The sequence below is a fragment of the Salmo salar genome, chromosome 19 (assembly GCF_965601325.2).
Source record: "Salmo salar chromosome 19, fSalSal1, whole genome shotgun sequence".
Lineage (NCBI taxonomy): Eukaryota > Metazoa > Chordata > Actinopteri > Salmoniformes > Salmonidae > Salmo > Salmo salar.
This window is the reverse complement of record NC_138309.1, coordinates 77,225,001-77,249,574: the sequence shown is the minus strand read 5'-3', so window position 1 is coordinate 77,249,574 and position 24,574 is coordinate 77,225,001. Positions and strand designations below refer to the sequence as shown.

At 47.6% G+C, this 24,574-nt stretch overlaps 1 protein-coding gene across 12 annotated transcripts in view; it reads right to left on the bottom strand.

The window, feature by feature from the left end:
* The window catches only part of LOC106579599 (histone-lysine N-methyltransferase 2C), a 339,418-nt gene that overhangs the window by 122,030 nt on the left and 192,814 nt on the right, over positions 1-24,574 (bottom strand). For 11 of the 12 annotated variants that reach the window (XM_014159658.3, XM_045702708.2, XM_082965973.1 and 8 more), the window contains exons 12-17: positions 15,931-17,085; positions 14,769-15,715; positions 8,647-8,772; positions 6,279-6,398; positions 5,275-5,373; positions 255-359 (exon numbers count right to left, since the gene is read on the bottom strand). In XM_014159658.3, coding sequence (XP_014015133.3) covers positions 255-359; positions 5,275-5,373; positions 6,279-6,398; positions 8,647-8,772; positions 14,769-15,715; positions 15,931-17,085 — 2,552 coding nt within the window. The remainder of the gene's footprint in view (positions 1-254; positions 360-5,274; positions 5,374-6,278; positions 6,399-8,646; positions 8,773-14,768; positions 15,716-15,930; positions 17,086-24,574) is intronic. The other variant, XM_082965978.1, reaches the window with a different exon arrangement.

Genomic DNA, 24,574 nt, shown 5'->3' with positions numbered 1-24,574 from the left:
GTGAAATTAACTATTTATGTGACGTATTGATGATAACCACCTCTTTTGATCACAAAAATTATTTCAATATCGATCTCTCTATCGCTCCATCTATCTAAAGCCTATTAAATATATAATACAAAATATATTTAACACACACACACACACACACCCACTAAGCAAAACCACCATCTGTATCTCATGAAAGAGAAAATAATCAGAGAGCTATGGTTTTAAAGATGATCTTGTGAAAATAAAAAAAGAGATGGGCTCACCTTGATGTTGACACAGAAGGGATGGTAACACTGGCCACACTGAGAGCAGGCCAGCAACCTGCCCTCTGCCCCCTGGCCAAAACTCCCACACACCACACACATGTCCTGTGGGAGGGAGAGGAGGGAATAGAGAAAAAGGAAATTAGACAGAGGGAAAAAGGGAAGGAGGGAGGTAGAGAGGGAGAAAGGGGAACATATTGAGGGAGCAGTGGAATGAGAGAAAAGGATGCGGAGGGAAAAGATGTGTATAAGTCGTGGGGGGGAAAGAAAAGTGAAAAAGGAGAGAAAACAAGTGAAAGTTACATTTCCCAACAGTAATGGAGACACTTTCCCCAGCATACATCAAGGCAACGTTCACGCAATAACAAGTAGTGACCCAGGGTGCTTTTGACTTCCACGACTCAGCATCTCTTAAGTATTTAAGTAATACTTTAAAGTATTTTTACTTATGTCGTTTTTTGGGGTATCTGTATTTTACTTCACTATTCATAATTTTGACAACTTGTACTTCACTACATTCTTAAAGAAAATAATCTCCTTTTTACTCCATACATTTTCCTGACACCCTAAAGTACTAGGTCCATTTTGACAGGAAAATAGTAAAATTCATGCACTTATCATGAGAACTTCCCTGGTCATCCCTACTGCCTCTGATCTGGCGGACTCACTAAACACAAATGCTTCGTTTGTCAGCGTTGGAGCGTTCCCCTAGCTAGACGTACATTTAAAAAAGAGAAAATGGTTCCGTCTGGTTTGCGTAATATAAGGAATTAGAAGTTACACTTTTACTTCTGATACTTAAGTGTATTTTAGCAATTACATTTACTTTTGATACTTACGTATTTTTAAAACCAAATACTTTTAGACTTTTACTAATATAGTATTTTACTGGGTGACTTTCACTTAAGTCATTTTCTATTAAGGTAACTTTACTTTTACTCAAGTATGAACTGGGTACATTCCACCACTGCTTGAGAGCCTTACCGCACAGCACGACTCATGTATGTTTTAGTGGTGTGTGTGTGTGTGTGTGCCTTTGTATGCCTGCATGTAGAAAGAGATAATGACATCTGAAACGGGCCAGATGCAAACCAGGGAAAAAGGTTGGAGGGGAAAACCAGACGAGGAGACTAGTGAACAGGCTGTACAACAAGACCAAGAGGAGACTAGTGAACAGGCTGTACAACAAGACCAAGAGGAGACTAGTAAACAGGCTGTACAACAAGACCAAGAGGAGACTAGTGAACAGGCGTACAACAAGACCAAGAGGAGACTAGTAAACAGGCTGTACAACAAGACCAAGAGGAGACTAGTGAACAGGCTGTACAACAAGACCAAGAGGAGACTAGTGAACAGGCTGTACAACAAGACCAAGAGGAGACTAGTGAACAGGCTGTACAACAAGACCAAGAGGAGACTAGTAAACAGGCTGTACAACAAGACCAAGAGGAGACTAGTGACAGGCTGTACAACAAGACCAGAGGAGACTAGTGAACAGGCTGTACAACAAGACCAAGAGGAGACTAGTAAACAGGCTGTACAACAAGACCAAGAGGAGACTAGTGAACAGGCTGTACAACAAGACCAAGAGGAGACTAGTGAACAGGCTGTACAACAAGACCAAGAGGAGACTAGTAAACAGGCTGTACAACAAGACCAAGAGGAGACTAGTGAACAGGCTGTACAACAAGACCAAGAGGAGACTAGTGAACAGGCTGTACAACAAGACCAAGAGGAGACTAGTGAACAGGCTGTACAACAAGACCAAGAGGAGAGAACTATAGCATCATCACTATACAGAATGCATATTTTGTGTGACACTGTCTCTCATAGCTGGGGTATTTGTTCATCAGCATGTATATTCAAATATGTGCAGTACAGTATTTGGGTATCTGAGACATTGTTAACAGGCTTTAGACTTATACAGCAAAGGAGGCTTGCCAAGGGAGTTAAAGCCATTGTCCTCTTTATTCATTTAAGTCACCAGCCTCCATTGCTATTCAGAACCTTTTCTAAAAAAGACAAGCAGGATTTGACAGTAGAGAAACAGTAAGGGGAGTTAAGATGTACAGCTTTAAGCAACACGGAGACACATAACCTGGGACTCTGATGGCACAAAGTGTCAATGCTCTATCGTTTTAGTGAGGTACAGTACATGACCAAAAGTATGTGGACACCTGCTCGTCGAACATCTCATTCATTTGGAGTTGGTCACCCATTGCTGCTATAACAGTCTCCACTCTTCTGGGAAGGCTTTCAACTAGATGTTTGAATATAGCTGTGGGGACATGCTTCCATTCACCCACAAGAGCATTAGTGAGGTCAGGCACTGATGTTGGGCGATTAGTCCTGGCTCGCAGTCGGCGTTCCAATTCATCTGAAAGGTGTTCGATATGGTTGAGGTCAGGGCTCTGCGCAGGCCAGTCAAGTTCTTCCACACTGATCGACAAACCATTTCTGTATGGGGGCATTGTCATGATGAAACAGGAAAGGACCTCTCCTAAACTGTTGCCACAAAGTTGGAAGCACAGAATTGTCTAGAATGTCATTGTATAGTATAGCATTAAGATTTCCCTTCACTGGAACGAAGGGGCCTAGCCTGAAACATGAAAAACGGCCTCGGATCATTATTCCTCCTCCACCAAAGTTTACAGTTGGCACTATGCATTGGGGCAGGTAGCGTTCTCCTGGCATCCCCCAAACCCAGATTCGTCCATTGGACTGCCAGATGGTGAAGCGTGATTCATCAATCCAGAGAACGCGTTTCCACTGTTTCAGAGTCCAATGGTGGCGAGCTTTACACCACCCCAGCCAATGCTTGGCATTGCGCATGGTGATCTTAAGCTTGTCTGCGGCTGCTCGGCCATGGAAACCCACTTCTTGAAGCTCCCAACAAACGGGTCTTGTGCTGATGTTGCTTCCAGATGCAGTTTGGAACTCAGTACTGAGTGTTTCAACCGAGGAGAGAGGATCTTTACAAACTACGCACTTTAGCACTCGGCGGTCCCGTTCTGTGAGCTTGTGAGGCCTACCAATCGCGGCTGAGCAGTTGTTGCTCCTAGATGTTTCCACTTCACAATAACAGCACTTACAGTTGACCAGACCGGCTCTAGCAGGGAAGAAATTAAACAAACTGACTTGTTGGAAAGGTGGCATCCTATGACAGTGAGTGCCAAGTTGAAAGTCACTGAGTTCTTCAGTAAGGCCACTCTACTGCCAACGTCGACCTATGGGGATTGCATGGCTGTGTGCTTGATTATATAAACCTATCAGAAACGGGGGTGGCTGAAATAGCAGAATCCACTATTTGAAAGGGTGTCCACATACACTATACAGTTGAAGTCGGAAGTTTACACTTAGGTTGGAGTCAATAAAACTCGTTTTCAACCACTCCACGAATGTCTTGTTAAACTATACTTTTGGCAAGTCGGTTAGGACATCTACTTTGTGCAGGTCAAGTTATTTTTCCAATAATTGTTCACAGACAGATTATTTCACTTATAATTCACTGTATCACAATTCCAGTGGGTCAGAAGTTTACATACACTAAGTTGACTGTGCCTTTAAACAGCTTGGAAAATTACAGAAAATTAATGTCATGGCTTTAGAAACTTCTGATAAACTATGTCAATTAGCCTGAGTCAATTGGAGGTGTACTTGTGGATGTATTTCAAGGCCTGCCTTCATACTTTGTGCCTCTTTGTTTGACATCATTGGAAAATCAAAAGAAATCAGCCAAGACCTCAGGAAAAAAAATTGTAGACCTCCACAAGTCTGGTTCATCCTTGGGATCAATTTCCAAACACCTGAAGGTACCACGTTCATCTGTACAAACAATAGTACGCAAGTATAAACACCATGGGACCACGCAGCCGTCATACCGCTCAGGAAGGAGACGCGTTCTGTCTCCTAGAGATGAACGTATTTCGGTGCGAAAAGTGCAAATCCATCCCAGAAAAACAGCAAAGGACGTTGAGAAGGTGCTGGATGAAACAGGTACAAAAGTATCTATATCCACAGTAAAACAAGTCCTATATTGACATAACCTGAAAGGCCGCTCAGCAAGGAAGAAGCCCTTGCTCCAAAACCGCCATAAAACAGCCAGACTACGGTTTGCAACTGCACATGGGGACAAAGAACTTTTGGAGAAATGTCCTCTGGTCTGATGAAACAAAAAAATTACTCTTTGGCCATAATGACAGTCGTTATGTTTGGAGGAAAAAGGGAGAGGCTTGCAAGCTGAAGAACACCATCCCAACCGTGAAGCACGGGGGTGGCAACATCATGTTGTGGGGGGGTGCTTTGCTGCAGGAGGGACTGGTGCATTTCACAAAATAGATGACATCATGAGGAGATCAATTCATGTGGATATATTGAAGCAACATCAAGACATCAGTCAGGAAGTTAAAGCTTGGTCGCAAATGGGTCTTCCAAATGGACAATGACCCCAAGCATACTCCAAAGTTGTGGCAAAATGGCTTAAGGACAACAAAGTCAAGGAATTGGAGTGGCCATCACAAAGCCCTGAACTCAATCCCATAGAAAATTTGTGGGCAGAACAGAAAAAGTGTGTGCAAGCAAGGAAGCCTACAATCCTGACTCCATTACACCAGCTCTGTCAGGAGGAATGGGCCAAAATTCACCCAACTTATTGTGGGAACCTTGTGGAAGGCTACCCAAAACATTTGACCCAAGTTAAATGATTTAAAGGCAATGCTACCAAATACTAATTGAGTGTATGTAAACTTCTGACCCACTGGGAATGTGATGAAAGAAATAAAAGCTGAAATAAATAATTCTCTCTACTATTATTCTGACATTTCACATTCTTAAAATAAAGTGGTGATCCTAACTAACCTAAGACAAGGAATTCTTACTAGGATTAAATGTCAGGAATTGTGAAAAACTGACTTCAACTGTATATACTAAAGTATGTTGGTACATGACCATGGTGTTGGTACTGACCTGTCAGAGTGAAGTGGTCCGAGGTTGAGAACATGACCATGGTGTTGGTACTGACCTGTCTGAGTGTGAAGTGGTCCGAGGTTGAGAACATGACCACAGTGTTATGCATTGTGTTCTCCTCCACCACCAGGTATGGCTGCTCCACAAAACTGGCCTGGACACACACACACAAACAAGCAGGGGTTAATTAACAGATTAGAAAAAAATGAATATTTGTCTTTTGAAATTAAAACCGATGGTAAGATTGTGTTCAAAATCTGTAACAGTGTGCTTGGTCCCGTACAGTATTTTTTCAGATGAGGTAGAAAACATGTTCCAAGCATAATCAGGATGTAGGTCTATGACATGGCAGCACTTCTCATGTGACTAGCTGTCATCCCTCCAGACTGTGTCTCTATATTATCATGTCATCCACGGGGACAAACACAGCATGGTTCAGTAGACCAGCATTACCAGGACACGCGCGTGTCAACAAGCATGCTGCCTAGTGGCTGGCTGCAGCAGATCTGATTACAGTCTTACTTAACGCCTACCTACCTCCCGTATTGGATTCCAATAACACTCAACTGGGTAGAGTCATGTTTGCTCGGTGGGAGAGGGTGTGAGGTTGTGTGCGTGGGGGTGGGGCACTGTCTGTATGGTTGTGTGTGTGTGTGTTCTCACCTAAAATCCAATTATCTAGCGTGTACACTCAATACAGCATTGACACTTCTCCTGTGTCTACCTTAAAAGGTACCCACAATGTGCAGTATATAAATCCACGTTGGACACATTTTCCCAATCAACCACCCACCGTTTGTAGTGGGAGGTAAAAACATGTCAGTGCCCTGCCCACTACTGTGCATAAAATAGCATTTATACCCCTCCCCCTGTACCACCCCTCATGCCAAAAGCTTTTCCAAGATAGTTTCCACTGCTCTTGTTAACGTGAAAGCGCTCTCTGGCCTGAGCTAAGCACATTTGGCCACTGTTTTATTCATGTATGCAGAAGATGGGGAGAGAAGGAGGGGTTTAGGGAGGCAGTAGATCGGGATGAAGGGAGGGGGCGAGGGCTCATACCCCAGGGGTTACGGCAAAGCTGGTGTAGGCCTTGAGTCCTCGGGAGCGTCCACGGCCCCCGCGCCCAGACAGGTTGGCCCCCCGGGGTCTCCGCCTTCCAGGGAAGGTTGAACCACGACCCTGTGAAGGAAAAAGAAAGAGGGATGGAAGAGAGTGCGAGGAGAGAGACAGACAAGAGGGAGAGAAGTGTGTGTGTGTGTGTGTGTGTGTGTGTGTGTGTGTGAGTGAGTGAGTGAGTGAGTGAGTGAGTGAGTGAGTGAGTGAGTGAGTGAGTGAGTGAGTGAGTGAGTGAGTGAGTGAGTGAGTGAGTGAGAGAGTGAGAGAGTGAGAGAGTGAGAGAGTGAGAGAGTGAGTGAGAGAGTGAGTGAGAGAGTGAGTGAGAGAGTGAGTGAGAGAGTGAGTGAGAGAGTGAGTGAGAGAGTGAGAGAACGGGAGAGAAGAATGAAAGAGGGAAGCGGGGGGAAAGAGATAACATGTCATCAGCCAATCACAACATTCCTCTGCGTCTCTTCACTGGCGAAGAAAAAACACATTTCGCAAAACACACTCCTGCATCTACTGCCGTCTAAAGTAAATCCTAAAGGAATTCCCCACCGAGCCACAATATTAACATCCCCAGCTGCATTTACTGTCAAGCAAATTCAAAATGGGAACATTAGCATAAAGGGAATTAAACTGCGAGATTCTGACAATTAAATGTTTCTACTAACCCAGAGTCAGATTAACTCGTGGATAACATTTTTATGTCTGTGTGTGCAGTATGAAGGAAGTTCAAGGTAGTTTTGTGAGCCAATGCTCACGAGCGTTAGCGCAATGACTGGAAGTCTACAGGTACAGTAGAGTAGGCTACCTCTAACTTTGTTCATACTGCACGAAGAGACATAAAAATGGTCCACCTTCTAGTGCTGAGCAATGATTTTCTTTGGGGGGGGTTATCAAACAAATAACTTTCCGACTTCGGTTCAATTACTTGAATTCAATTTTTTGGTGTGAGCCCAACACGCCGTTTCTCTAGAGAGAAATCAAATCATTCCCGAGAAATTTGAGAAATGAAGTCAAGAACTGTGTGGGACGCTGGGCTGAAGGGAGTTGAAGTTTGCATTAAGCAAATATTCAACCTAGTTCAGCGCAGAAACGTGGTAATTAACTATAATGACCATAATACATTGCGGCAGTTTTTCTGGCTCAGAGATGGATCAGAGAGGAAGAGGCGAAGCGAGATATTTCACTCTTGCCAAAATTTGTCAAAATGAATCCCGTCTAAGCTTTTGCACCTGCCTTCCCACCTTTGGGACAATGACTCCCATTGTTACGGCATAGACGTGATCATCTCATCATTGTATACACCTGGCTGGCTGACTGCTACTGTCTGAGCAGAGATGATATATACACAACTGAAATATTTTATAATTTCATAGTAATTTCCTATTTTTCTATTGACGTCTACCCAATGTGGACCTGACTCAATGGAATATTTTCAATGTTTTGACAATTGAATGTTTACTATATTTGGCTTTGGAATTTCCATTCAAACGTTCTGAAATCATTGTACCATCATTATTTCACAATAAATTGTATATTAAAAAAAATATTGATACCGAAAACCATGATTCTTTCTTTAATAATCTAACAGAAACCGAACAGACCTCAAAAAGCACTAATCGCTCAGCACTACCGCCTTTTAAATAATGTGTGTGGTGCTTTATAATATATGCATGACAAAAGCCTGAGGGAGGGAGAGATCAACATTTTTTAGGTCAAATCCATTTTCCATCTCCCCATGGACACCTAAGTCACTCTTAATTATGGTTCCCCCACCCTTTCGAGTCAGTCCTTCAAATCAGGAAGACTGTGGCAAGTTGAATATAAAGTTCTAAAGCGAGGACTGTGCCAAAGCCAGGCAGTTGATAGAGAGATATTCCTTCCCACAGGAGTCCACCTTCATAACACCTATCAGTTACTGACTGACTGAGGCTTGTTGTGGAACGTTAGCATCAAAGTAGAGTCCTGTCACAATGTCAGGACTAAAGGGTTGCAGTGGGGGGGTGACAGACAGGGGGATGAGAGGTAGCCTGGAAACCCAGACTGGATTGAGCTCTGCTTCACGTTCGTCTCATGCCACGATCAGTCTGGTATTCTTGTCATTCTGGCAATGGTAACAACGCTAAATGCTAACAAAGCTCATTTATAGAATAATAAACGCCATTCATAAAAATTTGCAAAGCCTATGTTTACATGGATTTCCCTTCCGTATTTCTCTGCAGGTGACAAAGTGTGTGTACCGTGTCATATCTAAACCTGTCCTCACCTGTCCAGGCTAAACCACTGAGTGAAGGGGGGGGGTGGACATCATAAGCACTCTATTTACCACTCTCATGCTCCAGACGGGTGCCTCTTGCAGCTGCCTGGTTTGTGGGCCATCCCACCCCCCCTCCGAGGGGTCCTGCTGGGACCAAGAGGGGGGACTCGCAGCCCTACGGTTACTCCATGCTCCCTGATGGGGGAGGGGGGGCAGGGTTGGGAGTGGAGAGGAAGAGGGGCAGGGAGTGGGGAAGAGGGGCAGAGAGTGGGGAAGAGGGGCAGAGAGTGGGGAAGAGGGGCAGAGAGTGGGGAAGAGGGGCAGGGAGGAAGAGGGGCAGAGAGTGGGGAAGAGGGGCAGAGAGTGGGGAAGAGGGGCAGAGAGTGGGGAAGAGGGGCAGGGAGGAGGGAGGAGGGGCAGAGAGTGGGGAAGAGGGGCAGAGAGTGGGGAAGAGGGGCAGAGAGTGGGGAAGAGGGGCAGAGAGTGGGGAAGAGGGGCAGAGAGTGGGGAAGAGGGGCAGAGAGTGGGGAAGAGGGGCAGAGAGTGGGGAAGAGGGGCAGAGAGTGGGGAAGAGGGGCAGGGAGGAAGAGGGGCAGGGAGGAGGGAGGAGGGGCAGAGAGGAAGAGGGGCAGAGAGGAAGAGGGGCAGAGAGGAAGAGGGGCAGAGAGGAAGAGGGGCAGAGAGGAAGAGGGGCAGAGGGGAAGAGGGGCAGGGAGGAGAGGCAGAGAGGAAGAGGGGCAGGGAGTGGGGAGGAGAGGCAGAGAGTGGGGACGAGGGGCAGAGAGTGGGGACGAGGGGCAGAGAGTGGGGACGAGGGGCAGAGAGTGGGGACGAGGGGCAGAGAGTGGGGACGAGGGGCAGAGAGTGGGGACGAGGGGCAGAGAGTGGGGACGAGGGGCAGAGAGTGGGGACGAGGGGCAGAGAGTGGGGACGAGGGGCAGAGAGTGGGGACGAGGGGCAGAGAGTGGGGACGAGGGGCAGAGAGTGGGGACGAGGGGCAGAGAGTGGGGACGAGGGGCAGAGAGTGGGGACGAGGGGCAGAGAGTGGGGACGAGGGGCAGAGAGTGGGGACGAGGGGCAGAGAGTGGGGACGAGGGGCAGAGAGTGGGGACGAGGGGCAGAGAGTGGGGACGAGGGGCAGAGAGTGGGGACGAGGGGCAGAGAGTGGGGACGAGGGGCAGAGAGTGGGGACGAGGGGCAGAGAGTGGGGACGAGGGGCAGAGAGTGGGGACGAGGGGCAGAGAGTGGGGACGAGGTGCAGAGAGTGGGGACGAGGGGCAGAGAGTGGGGACGAGGGGCAGAGAGTGGGGACGAGGGGCAGAGAGTGGGGACGAGGGGCAGAGAGTGGGGACGAGGGGCAGAGAGTGGGGACGAGGGGCAGAGAGTGGGGACGAGGGGCAGAGAGTGGGGACGAGGGGCAGAGAGTGGGGACGAGGGGCAGAGAGTGGGGACGAGGGGCAGGGAGTGGGGACGAGGGGCAGAGAGTGGGGACGAGGGGCAGGGAGTGGGGAGGAGGGGCAGAGAGGAAGAGGGGCAGGGAGTGGGGACGAGGGGCAGAGAGGAAGAGGGGTTGGGAGTGAGGAGGAGGGGCAGAGAGGAAGAGGGGTTGGGAGTGAGGAGGAGGGGCAGAGAGGAAGAGGGGCAGGGAGTGGGGAGGAGGGGCAGAGAGGAAGAGGGGTTGGGAGCGGGGAGGAGGGGCAGAGAGGAAGAGGGGTTGGGAGTGAGGAGGAGGGGCAGAGAGGAAGAGGGGCAGAGAGTGGGGAGGAGGGGCAGAGAGGAAGAGGGGTTGGGAGCGGGGAGGAGGGGCAGAGAGGAAGAGGGGTTGGGAGCGGGGAGGAGGGGCAGAGAGGAAGAGGGGTTGGGAGCGGGGAGGAGGGGCAGAGAGGAAGAGGGGTTGGGAGTGGGGAGGAGGGGCAGAGAGGAAGAGGGGCAGGGAGTGGGGAGGAGGGGCAGAGAGGAAGAGGGGTTGGGAGTGGGGAGGAGGGGCAGAGAGGAAGAGGGGTTGGGAGTGGGGAGGAGGGGCAGAGAGGAAGAGGGGTTGGGAGTGGGGAGGAGGGGCAGAGAGGAAGAGGGGCAGAGAGTGGGGAGGAGGGGCAGAGAGGAAGAGGGGTTGGGAGTGGGGAGGAGGGGCAGAGAGGAAGAGGGGCAGAGAGTGGGGAGGAGGGGCAGAGAGGAAGAGGGGTTGGGAGTGGGGAGGAGGGGCAGGGAGTGGGGAGGAGGGGCAGAGAGGAAGAGGGGTTGGGAGTGGGGAGGAGGGGCAAAATGCAGTAAATGCAACAGCCAAACAAAGAAAGCAACAACAAAATAAAAGGTGAATACAAGACAGACAGACATTTCTTATAAACAGCCAAGAAACGAGCGAGATATGAGACATTTGGGACAGATCCTATACATGAGAGGATAAGCTGAACTCACCTCAATTTGGAGATGCAGTACTATTCAAATTGGAAATATATTGCAAATCAAAAGTAAAAGGGAGATTGTGGACAACGATAAGATTCAATATTGATGTCTGCAAGAAGCGGGTCTAGTTTAATAGTCTGACAGAAGACAAGACAGTGTTTGCACATCCACTGGGTCTAGTAACGCTATGCCTAGTCAAGTGCTCTGCAACAGTCAATCCACAACTCCACACTGTCCAGTGTCAGGCCTGCCGGTTGCCATGGCAGCAGCGTGGCTTGTTGGCGTGTTTACAAAACAAGTTATGATTATGTCAGCATGACAGCGAGCCGTCGCTGCTGTCGAGATAAACACAGCGACCGTTGTTAAGGGAATTTCAGATTAAAATCGTCACAGGGAGGTGTTTAGTTTGTTTAATGAGCTAATCAGCGAGAGGCTATATAATTAGACTCAATAACACAATCACTGAGAGGCCTTTTCCTTTTTTGTTTTGCATAAGCGAAATCATTTCGGGCTGATTAATAATATATTAGATCCGTGGGTTGGATTTCTCGCTCTCCACTTGCTTCCTGCGTTTTAATCCATCTACATCTCATGTATACATTTGTCCCAAATCCCCTGTCAAGCACTTATTGAAACGGTCAGAAACCAAACAGCATTCCCTTAAGCATGAGAGAACTTAAAAGTGGCAGTGCGCAAAAGATAGGCTTTGAGAGAGAGATATTTCAGTAGATCCTGTACAGGGTGCAAAGGACTGGTGATGTAGGAGTTCAATACATTCATTGATACTGAAAAGAACATGATCATGCCATCTTCAAGCACATGCATGTGAATACAGTATGCTCAGAAGCAAACGGAGCTCAATAGTTAGGCTGAACCCAAAACAGGCCATTGTCAGAGTGAAAGGGGGATTGAATGGGAGAGATTGTCTGCTCCATGTGAGAGTACAGAGACTTTCTTTACCGCTTCCATCATAAATGTGTGACATGACCACAAATATCGTCAAACTGCCCGACTTCCGACGCAACCCCATTCTACACGTTATCCATTAAAAAGGTAGAGTAAGCAATAAGACATCCTTTGAGAAGACTTCCTGTTCACAGCTCAACAACAATAACATGCACCTATTGGCTCTTAATGTCGCCACACCTCTAGGGAGGGCACAACTTAGGAAGAACCAATAGTGCCAGTCCTAGCAGACTTGCATTTGGTTGTCTGATTCATTAGGAATATAGTGGAATGAAAGTCTAAAATAGAAATAGTTGAGTTCAGATACCCACAGAAACTACTGAAGTAGAACTTTAAAGTATTTAACTTAAGTACCTTACACCACTGACATTGTTCCAGTGAATCACCATCCAGGTCATATCGGACCACTTGACAGTAGGTCAGAACAGTCTCCGGAGTGATTGACTCAGAATACTGGAGCACGGGGGAAGTATTTCCTTTCGTGCATTAGAAAAAGATTAAGCATATCTTTGCTCTGGCACGTCTTCCTAATCTAGCAGCGATATTAACCATCAGTGTAGTGGTAAACCTCTCTATCCTCTTACAACAGCCAAGGACCCCCCCCCCACCGCCGCCATATTTCGCATAAACACAACGGAAAGCGAAGTATGTAAGCCCATGAATTTAATAAAGTAAGGAGGACACTGTGCCACATTTGGTTTTCATCTTTCACTCCGTAGAACCTTCCCACAAATGTAGCACTGCCTGTCTCAAAGCAAGTCCATTGGGGGGTAGCCTGGTTCAAGGAAACGAAGCGCCGCTGCCTCATTTACACAACATAAACGTGCCAAGGAGCTAGGCTACCCCCCCCCACACACACACACACACACACACCAGCACTCATGGGAGTGCACACTGCACACAGGGAAGCACGTATGCAAACACACACACGAGCAGTAGAGCTCATGCCGGCAGGCAAGTAGACACACCACACACAGGAAATCCCAGCTGATTCTAGCGATGGAAGCCCACCCTGTAAATGATCCTATACTGGAAAGAGCAATGCTCCAGAGAGAACTGGAAGTAGGGAAAAACTAAAGAAGAAGAAGAAAAAGTATGGACTAAAACTTCAGCTCAGAAACTTCTGTATAGACTCTAGTGATGTGTTATACACACAGGAATCCACTTGAAATCTGCCAATCAAATAGAAGTATTGAACATGTTTGCCCGAAGTCGAAGCAAGGTGGCTTCTTTAAATGTGAGTTCTTACAGATATATCCTTACAACAACAAAAAAGTATATGTATATTATAATATACTAACAAATCGAAGTAAAAAAACTACAAACATTGACCTCTATAATTGAAAAAAACAAACGAAAAAGGCTATAGTCTATAGCTGCCTATTGGGCTTAGATATACAGAGGAGCCAAGTTGAATTTCCCCTTCTGTCCTCCCTCTTCCCTCAGCTTGGTGGAAATGGGGTTGTGTCGTGCTTTGCGCCTCAATGAGTTCCTATCCGAATTAAAACACCTCCAAAAAAGACTCCGTTATGTAGTGCCCCTCCTCCTCCCCAGCACCAAACCCTTGGCACAGACTTGAGGGCTAGAAAGAGATAGAGGGGGAGAGAGAGAGAGAAAGAACAAGGGAGACAGACGGCAAGAGCGAGAGAAGATGGGGAAAGAGAAAGAGAAAGCAAGAGAGCAAGAAAGACAGATAGCTAGTGAAAGAGCGAGAACGCAAGAAAGCGCCACGACCTCTCAACATTAATTAATGCACACTCCACACTGGCACTAATCAATGTGACTGAGCAACACCAAAGGGACTATAACTACAGAGAGAGGGGATACGAGTTGTGGATCAGACAGAGGATCACAACTCCCACCACAGCAGAGCAGTCTGTCTGCACCACTATCAAACATGTCCTCCTGTGAAGGTAGAAGGCTTCTGGAAGACTAGGAGCCTTCCAAAGATCTTTGGATAGAGCTACAGACCTGGTTGAAAAGCTACAGACCGTCCTAAGAGCTGCTCCAGGCCTGCTCGAAGAGCTGCTCCAGGCCTGCTCGAAGAGCTGCTCCAGGCCTGCTCGAAGAGCTGCTCCAGGCCTGCTCGAAGAGCTGCTCCAGGCCTGCTCGAAGAGCTGCTCCAGGCCTGCTCGAAGAGCTGCTCCAGGCCTGCTCGAAGAGCTGCTCCAGGCCTGCTCGAAGAGCTGCTCACAGGCCTGCTCGAAGAGCTGCTCACAGGCCTGCTCGAAGAGCTGCTACAGGCCTGCTCGAAGAGCTGCTCCAGGCCTGCTCGAAGAGCTGCTACAGGCCTGCTCGAAGAGCTGCTCCAGGCCTGCTCGAAGAGCTGCTCCAGGCCTGCTCGAAGAGCTGCTCCAGGCCTGCTCGAAGAGCTGCTCCAGGCCTGCTCGAAGAGCTGCTCCAGGCCTGCTCGAAGAGCTGCTCCAGGCCTGCTCGAAGAGCTGCTACAGGCCTGCTCGAAGAGCTGCTACAGGCCTGCTCGAAGAGCTGCTACAGATTTGGTAGAATGGCTACAGACAGGAATAGACTACAAATATTTGTAAAAAGCTACAGAAAAGCTACAGACTTGGTAGAAGAAGTGAATAGCTGAATAGTGAATGAGATACAGACCTTTCTGCAGAGCTATAGGTCTGGCAGACGAGATACAGACCTTTCTGCAGAGCTATAGGTCTGGCAGACGAGATGCATACCTTGCTGAAACTATATAGGCCTGGCAGAAGAGCTACAGACCTTCAAGAGCTTTAACCCTTCCGGTACAGTTTTGGGGAAGAAACTTTTCTGTAAGGACCCAAAGACAGTAACAAACAGATAAACAGCCTTACCTGCTTCACCCTTGGCCTCCCTGGGGAGAACTTCCTCTTGGAGATGGCAGGCTTCCCCATTCCAATCTTGGGGGTGAGGGGAATAAAGGTTGTGTTGGTGGGAAGCACACTAGCACTGTATCCAGGATAAGGCTGGACCTGAGGCGAAGCCTGGGCCTGGATTTGGACCTGAACCTGGGGTGGGCTGGCTTTCCTAGGGGAGGCCTCTGTAGAGAAGGGGGACGGGGCCAGCCTAAACGAGAGCTCGGGAGACATTCCAGGGGAGGCCTTGGGGGCTTTGCTCTCTCCCCTCGGCGAGCCGAAGTCCGAGAAGCTGCAGTCGCTGGCAGGGGTAGTATCCATTTCTACCGTGCTCTTCCGTTGAGGAAGTTCAGCCATGGGACTAGGCTCCTTTTCTCTGATTGTATCCTCTTCAACTGGCAATACATTTGAAGGCAACACCTCCCCCTCATCTAAAACAATTGGAGGCAAATCCTCCCCCTCTAACTCCTTCTGTAACTTCTGCACAACCTCCTTTTCCGCAACTGCACCCTGCTCCTCCTGCATAGGTTCCAGAAATTTCTCTTCAACAGCCTGTTCCAAATCCGAAGGTGTCATTTCCACAGGTACTACTTCCATAGGCTTCTCCTCCTCTACAGGGGGCTCCTCGGTAATCTCCTCCAAAGGCTCATGGGATATTTCTTTGGTGGGCGGAGTAAAAGTGGTTTTGGAGTCCTCCGATTTGGTCTGCCCTGCATTGTGGGGCAACGCCTCCTCAGGCGCCGCCCTTTTTGCTGCTTCTGGCGAGTCCGATATTTCCAGTTCCTGTTGGTCGTCGACAGCCCTGGGTGCGGCGGGACTCTGGGAGGCGAGCGGTGACATGCCCACTAGAGTTCCAGACCTCTGGGGAGACTCCGGGCCCTCCGTCAGGGTAACGGTCACCTGGATCTCCTGCGCCGGTTCAGCACCTGGAACGGAGAAAGCCAATTAAATAAGAGCTCCAGCTTGTTAATCATCATGAATCAAATAGCATGTTTTATTAAATCGAAGCTGTGGTGTTTCTTTTTCAAAAGTGACACCTACAACCAGAGGGTGGAGACGATCTTATCTAAGTGGTTGGGTGAAATTATACTGGGACGTTATTGTGATTTTAAAGCATACAGCATGGTTTTCTATACTGTACCTGAGGGAGACTCTTTGGGCTCCTGCTCCTTTAGAGGGCTAGGGCACGCCCCTTCCTCCCGCCGAGGGCACGCCCCTTCCTCCCGCCGAGGGCACGCCCCTTCCTCCCGCCGAGGGCACGCCCCTTCCTCCCGCCGAGGGCTAGGGCACGCCCCTTCCTCCCGCCGAGGGCTAGGGCACGCCCCTTCCTCCCGCCGAGGGCTAGGGCACGCCGCACCCTCCTTAATAGGGCATGCCCCATCCTCCCGCCGAGGACACATCCCTTCCTCCTGCTGGGGGCTAGGGCACGCCCCTTCCTCCCGCCGGGGGCTAGGGCACGCCCCTTCCTCCCGCCGGGGGCTAGGGCACGCCCCTTCCTCCCGCCGGGGGCTAGGGCACGCCCCTTCCTCCCGCCGGGGGCTAGGGCACGCCCCTTCCTCCCGCCGGGGGCTAGGGCACGCCCCTTCCTCCCGCCGGGGGCTAGGGCACGCCCCTTCCTCCCGCCGGGGGCTAGGGCACGCCACTTCCTCCCGCCGGGGGCTAGGGCACGCCCCTTCCTCCCGCCGGGGGCTAGGGCACGCCCCTTCCTCCCGCCGGGGGCTAGGGCACGCCCCTTCCTCCCGCCGGGGGCTAGGGCACGCCCCTTCCTCCCGCCGAGGGCTAGGGCACGCCCCTTCCTCTCGCCGAGGGCTAGGGCACGCCCCTTCCTCCCGCCGAGGGCTAGGGCACGCCCCTTCCTCCCGCCGAGGGCTAGGGCACGCCCCTTCCTCCTGGCGCCGAGGGCTAGGGCACGCCCCTTCCTCCCGCCGAGGGCTAGGGCACGCCGCTCCCTCCTTAATAGGGCATGCCCCATCCTCCCGCCGAGGACACGTCCCTTCCTCCTGCTGGGGGCTAGGGCACGCCTCTCCCTCCTTAAGAGGGCACGCCTCTTGCTCCGGGCCAGGGCACGCCTCTCGCTCCAGCCGAGGGCCAGGGCACGCCTCTCGCTCCAGCCGAGGGCCAGGGCACGCCTCTCGCTCCAGCCGAGGGCCAGGGCACGCCTCTCGCTCCAGCCGAGGGCCAGGGCACGCCTCTCGCTCCAGCCGAGGGCCAGGGCACGCCTCTCGCTCCAGCCGAGGGCCAGGGCACGCCTCTCGCTCCAACGGCACCACCACCTCCACCACAGCCATAAAGACATCTGGAAGACAAGAAATAAAAGCAAAGTCATGCCTTAATTGACAGCTGTTTGTAACAAAAGAATTATAGGCTTCCAACCAATTCTCACAAAAGCAAACAAATAATAACAATAAAACACTTGGCCATGTTGCAGTAGAGTAATCAAGAGTATATGGATAAATGCGAGCTCAGTTTGGTCCCGTAGAAAACCTGGCCATGAGACAAAAGTATATTAGACAAATGCTATTTATTTCCAAAAGTGTTTGGCCACCGTCAAAGGAATTTCTCATTACAAAAAGTTCCCAGTTTTGAATGCAGAACAATGGGGAACTGAGGCCCCGCTCAACTCCTGTGGTTCTCTAGTGAGTCACACACTGACACCATCCAAGCAGAACAATTCACAGCCCTTCTAATTAGGCTCTAATTTCAAGTTAATTAGGGAACATCTTCCTCCCAGGTATTCACTTCAACTCACCACCACATTCCAAAGCCAAAACCCAGCTGCTTTAATAACTCAATACCTAGTGTTCTCTCTATAAACAGAGTCTACAACTTGACAATTCCATGCACTGAGGTCTTTCTATAGTGGAGTGGATGTGAATGTGGATGTGAATACTCGAACGTAAGCCAATACCACTGCTATTGAGTGATTCCTCAAGAAACCAGGAAAAAAAAAAAAAAAAGACTTCAGATTTTCCCAAAATTAAATGTTGTGTCCTTTGGAAGAAGGATTGTAGACATATATTTGTATCTAAAAGCATCATTGAGATATAATTGAAGTAGAAAAATGTGACATTTTGGCCTTACCCAGGCCTCCTTCATGGCTGCAATGTGTAACTTTTCGGGCGATCCAACAAAATTCACATAGAAATGTGAGTTGTAGATCTATCACTCTCATTGAATGCAAGTCTAAGAAGCGGACGACCTGTTCTATGTGTGCTATTTCTATGCTTCCTGTTTTAAACATTTGTTCTCGTCTTTTACCTTCGGTTTTGTATACAAACTTCAAACAGCTAAAAAAAACAATATTTTAGGTTAAGGAAAATACATTTCACAGTGGTTTATATGGTACAATGATTATCTACACTATACTTGCATGTTTTGTCACAAACTGAAATTACGTGAACTATTAGAATTTTAGCAACCAGAAAATGGCAGAGCGATTTCTGCATAGTACATCTTTAAGACTCCATAATGTTTCATCTGTAAGTGCTACAAAGCAAACATTGGTGTCATATGAAGCTTTACCGCTTGCTCTGTAATACCAGAAGTATTTAAATTTCAATGGGGAAAAAATACATTAACTTTTTAATGCTCAAATGCATTAAAAAGGAAAGAAATTCCAACTTTTAACAAGGCACACCTGTTAATTGAAATGCATTCCAGGTGACTACCTCATGAAGTTGGTTGAGAGAAAAGCAAAGCTGTCATCAAGGCAAAGTGTGGCTACTTAGAATAATCTAAAATATAATAAATATATTTTGATTTGTTTAATAAACACTTTTTTGGTTACTACATGATTCCATGTGTTTTTTCATAGTTTTGATCTCTTCACCATAATTCTACAATGTGGAAAATAGTATTTGCCTTATTTTTCAATATATTTTGAACACAATATACTCTACAGGTTCAAAAGTGGGTTTTCTGCTATTTTTTAAGTTATGGCCCATTTTATACAGAGAAATTGGCATAGTAGGCAATGTAACCAATCAGATCCCTCCTCCTACATCCTGCAAATCACCAGCATAGGAGGACTATTTTGAATCCATTTTCACATGCTTACAAATTCTTACTTTACTTTGATATGCCTGTAGAGTATATTATGCTCAACAATATATAGAAAAGGTAGCCAAATCAAAAATGGTACATTTTTAAGATTCATGTTTATATTTTTCAATATTCATTAATGAATGTAAGATTTTTGGGGGGGAAATCAAAATTCTTATCATATAACAAAACAAACGGTAAAGCTTCATATGACACCAATGTTTGCTTTGTTGCACTTACAGCTCAAATCTAATGAGGTAACCGTAGACAAAACCGTAGACAAACCCTCTCAAACGTTTTCAACTTTTTTGTCGTCAAAATTGTGCTGATAAACGATACGGAATAGTAGTCTGCTCGTCCCACGTTTTGACATCTGAATGGGAACTTTCCGGCCTGTCTGCCCATTTGATAGATGCCAAATACATTTGATTGACAACTAAAAGATATGCGAGCTGTGGAAAACAGTTGTTCAAGTTCAGCATAGCTAGCTATAGCAAAGTGATTGACATTTCTTGCTAGCTAACCAAATGACATATGTATCTCTAGCAGTAGCCACCGAAAAACGATATGGGGAGAAAAAGTCGGCCACTCACCCAATGACGTCCTCTTAGCAGCTAGCTAGCTAGTTAACATAAATCTCCATGTTTTTAGCTTGCTAAATAAATACATAGCTACATAAATAGATAGTCTATTAGCCACATTATGACTGACTTGTGATCATTGCCCTCGCTAGTTTGATTGTATTGACATTCCCAGCCTTAGCTTGTCCGTTTTTGTCCAATATTGAGTATTTGAAACCGTGCATCCTTAATGGCTGGAGGCAGCAAACAAGGTCCCAGGCCGGTTGTGATTTACAACACTGGTAGCAATATTTGTTGGACTACCAAGAAATATATTAGTGAATTAATCATGCACTGAACTGCATCCATCTATTCTGCCAAAAATGCCTTACTCTACGTCATGGAATTTTGAGTCAAATATAACCTATTTTTAACATCTCTTAGAAAGTTGATTTTGTAGCATAAACTGGGGATTTGATATTTTTTTACAGATATGAATGTTTTATATCTGTTTTAAATTTCACCTTTATTTAACCAGGTAGGCTAGTTGTGAACAAGTTCTCATTTACAACTGTGACCTGGCCAAGATAAAGCAAAGCAACACAAACAACAGAGTTGCACATGGAATAAACAAACATACAGTCAATAACGCAATAGAAAAAGTCTATATACAGTGTGTGCAAATGAGGCAAGATAAGGGAGGTAAGGCAATAAATAGGCCATAGTGGCGAAATAATTACAATTTAGCAATTAAACACTGGAGTGATAGATGTGCAGAAGATGAATGTGCAAGTAGAGATACTGGGGTGCAGTATGGGGATGAGTTAGTTGGATGGGCTATTTACAGATGGGCTATGTACAGGTGCAGTGATCTGTGAGCTGCTCTGACAGCTGGTGCTTAAAGTTAGTGAAGGAGATATGAGTCTCCAGCTTCAGTGATTTTTTTTATACGTGCAAAGTAGTTCAAACACTGTCAGTTCCACTTTAAAGGAGGCCTGGGTAAGTCCAAAATGTCAAAAATATTCCAAATGATATGAATTCATTCTCAATTATGCTATAAAATACAACAATCCTTCCTCCAAAGGACCATTCTATGGATTACATTTTGTGAAAATCCAAAACATCATGGTATTTTTCTGTCCTGGTCTCATGAGGAATCACTCAATAGCAGTGATATCAGCTTACATTCTAGTATTCACATCCACTCCATCTACTATAGAAAGACCTCAGGGCATGATAATTGTTTTCCAATAAGAAAAAGATGTGTGAAATACAGGAATAATATGGTAAGCTTCATTTCAAGACTCTTTAGTACTCACTGTATCTAAGTATGTTTCAATGCAAAAATAGGCTATTGCGGAGAAGTGCCCTTTTCAATTTCTTTAAATATTAACAAACACTACATCCTAGTTCATTTTCCCTGCAACTACCATTCACATTACCCCGGGAGCTGGTCTGAAAAAGGCCCTCCATTTCTGCCTCTCCCTCCTTGCTTCCCTCTTTTTCTTCTTCCCCTCCTCACATTGGAGGATCAGCACATGCAGTAAAACCCACACAGAAAGGCGTCACCATGACAACCCCTGTTTAGAAGACCCCCGCTCTCATTAGAACGCCGAGGCAATGGTTTCAGGCAGAACATAACAGTCCCAGCAAATCGGGTGTGAGATTAGAGTGAGAGATTAGAGTGAGAGAAAGAGAGAAAGAGTTAACAAACCCACTGTGTTTGGCCTGCAATGAAAGTCTTAGCAAACTAAATGGAGTGAAATGGATGGGTGTGAGACTACACCAGTGGGGGAGTCAGAGTGTGCAAAGTTCAATGTGTAACTGAGTTATAAGGCCTGGGGACCCACCTTGAACTCTAGTACTACAGTACCACATCTCACTGGGAGGTTCGGCTAGGCTCATCTTCACCAAAAATGACTTGAGACAAATTACCCCCCTCTCCTATCGACCAATCAGACGAGTGGGAACATGACGTAGCTTTAGCAATCAGTTTGGTGACCACCCAGGAGAAATCAGGGGACCCCCGTTGATGCCATCAATGGTTGGGAATGCACTCAGTATGACCAGGGGTCCGTTAAGGGCATAGTGAACACAGGGGAGATAAGCTGAGCCTGTTGATTAGACTTACATGGGAATGTCATTGGGAACAAAGGACACCTGCTAAATACTGACATAACAATATGATGGATTTATAGAGCCTCAATTATCCATCCAATCACAACTCTGTTCTTGGGGGGGATAAATGTATGCATTCAGATGATAATATGCTTATAGTCTGTGTCATTGTAGAGGTAGGAGGAGATGCATCAGAAAAGGAGAGAGATATGGAGAGAAGAGGAGTGCCTGTTTTAATCCTCTCCAGTGGTAAATCCACCAGCGTCTCTCCATCTCTGTCTCTTTGCTGCTGCTGCCGTGGTGAATACATGCCCGCCGTTCACGCTCGGCTAGCACAGATGGGAGAGGGGAGGGGGGGTGACGAGGCCAGAGCGTCCCATTGGCTGAGCCCGGGCAGCTATTTTTAACTTGCGGCAGAACCGCCACTGTCTCCTGAGATGCGTCTCCTCTCCTCCTCCCCCTCCCCTCCCCCAAGAGAGCCGTACTGCAGCAAGAACATCTCAACACCACCACAGAGCAGCCAGACAAGGCTGGATTCCCTTCACACTTCTGTTCTCCACCCATACTCTTATTATGCTGTTGGGCTGTTAGTTTCTCATAGAGAATAATGAAGAGTACGGGTTTGAGTCCCGCTGGGACCAACCATAGGAAACTGCACGTATGACTTGGACAAGGGTCTGCTAAATGGCATATATCATTATTTTATATTATAGAATGAGCACCTATATGAGATTACCTATAGACTATCTATCTATACTAGAGGTTTCACATTGCTGCCTCAATCATATGGTTGACAGTGACACGTTGTGTACTTAGTACAGTTCACGATCAAGTTTCACCTTTTGTAAGAATTTTCCTTTTAATACTCAAGGCCTCATACAAGACAGTACTTCTGCATTGTATTTCTGGTAGCTATAGACGAGATGACCACTAGAATGATGTAGTAACTGGAATGTAACGGGAGCAATCTGAACTTGCCTCGGATGACAAGCAGGCTGTGTCCCAAATAGTGCACTACTTTTGACCATAGTCCCTATGGGCCCTGGTCAAAAGTATTGCCCTATATAGAAAACAGGGTGTAATTTGGGACGCAGCCTGCAACGAAAGGTCTTTGCTTGAATCAGACCCTTGACATTGAGGCAAGAGATCCCATTGTCTGGAGGGTAAACAAAAAAAAACTGTTGCTGAAGTTCCAATCACACACACAGTGCCACACACACACACACAGTGCCACACACACACACACAGTGCCACACACACACACACAGTGCCACACACACACACACACAGTGCCACACACACACACACAGTGCCACACACACACACACAGTGCCACACACACACACACAGTGCCAATCACACACACACAGTGCCAATCACACACACACAGTGCCACACACACACACACACACACAGTGCCACACACACACACACAGTGCCACACACACACACACAGTGCCACATCACACACACACAGTGCCACACACACACACAGTGCCCACACACACACACACAGTGCCACACACACACACACAGTGCCACACACACACACACCACAGTGCCACACACACACACACAGTGCCACACACACACACACAGTGCCACACACACACAGTGCCACACACACACACAGTGCCACACACACACACAGTGCCACACACACACACACACACATACAGTGCCACACACACAAAAACTCCACACACACACAAAACTCCACACACACACAAAAACTCCACACACACACAAAAACTCCACACACACACAAAAACTCTACACACACAAACACACACACACACACACAACACCACACACACACACAAAACTCCACACACACACACAAAACTCCACACACACACACACAACTCCACACACACACACAACTCCACACACACACACACACACACACAACTCCACACACAACTCCACACACACACACACACACACAACTCCACACACACACACACAACTCCACACACACACTCCACACACACAACTCCACACACACACTCCACACACACACTCCACACACACACACCACACACACACTCCACACACACACATACAGACACACACACACACACCTCCACACACACACACACACCTCCACACACACACACACACCTCCACACACACACAACTCCACACACACACAACTCCACACACACACAACTCCACACACACACACACTCCACACACACACACACACACTCCACACACACACACACAACTCCACACACACACACACAACTCCACACACACACACACACACACACACACACACACACACACACACACACACACACACACACACACACACACACACACACACACACACACACACACCTCCACACACACACACACAACTCCACACACACAGACACAACTCCACACACACACACACAACTCCACACACACAGACACAACTCCACACACACACAAAAACTCCACACACACACAAAAACTCCACACACACACAAAAACTCCACACACACACAAAAACTCCACACACACACACCTCCACACACACACAAAACTCTACACACACACACACACAAAACTCTACACACACACACAAAACTCCACACACACACACACAAACAAAACTCCACACACACACACACAAAACTCCACACACACACACACACAACTCCACACACCACACACACACACACACACACAACTCCACACACACACACACACACACACTCCACACACACACCACACACACACAAAACTCCACACACACACACACAAACACCTCCACACACACACACACACACTCACACACACACACACAACTCCACACACACACTCCACACACACAACTCCACACACACAACTCCACACACACACTCCACACACACACACACACACACCACACAACTCCACACACACACAACTCCACCACACACACAACTCCACACACACACACTCCACACACACACACTCCACACACACAACTCCACACACACAACTCCACACACAACTCCACACACACAACTCCACACGCACAACTCCACACACAACTCCACACACACACACACACACACAACTCCACACACA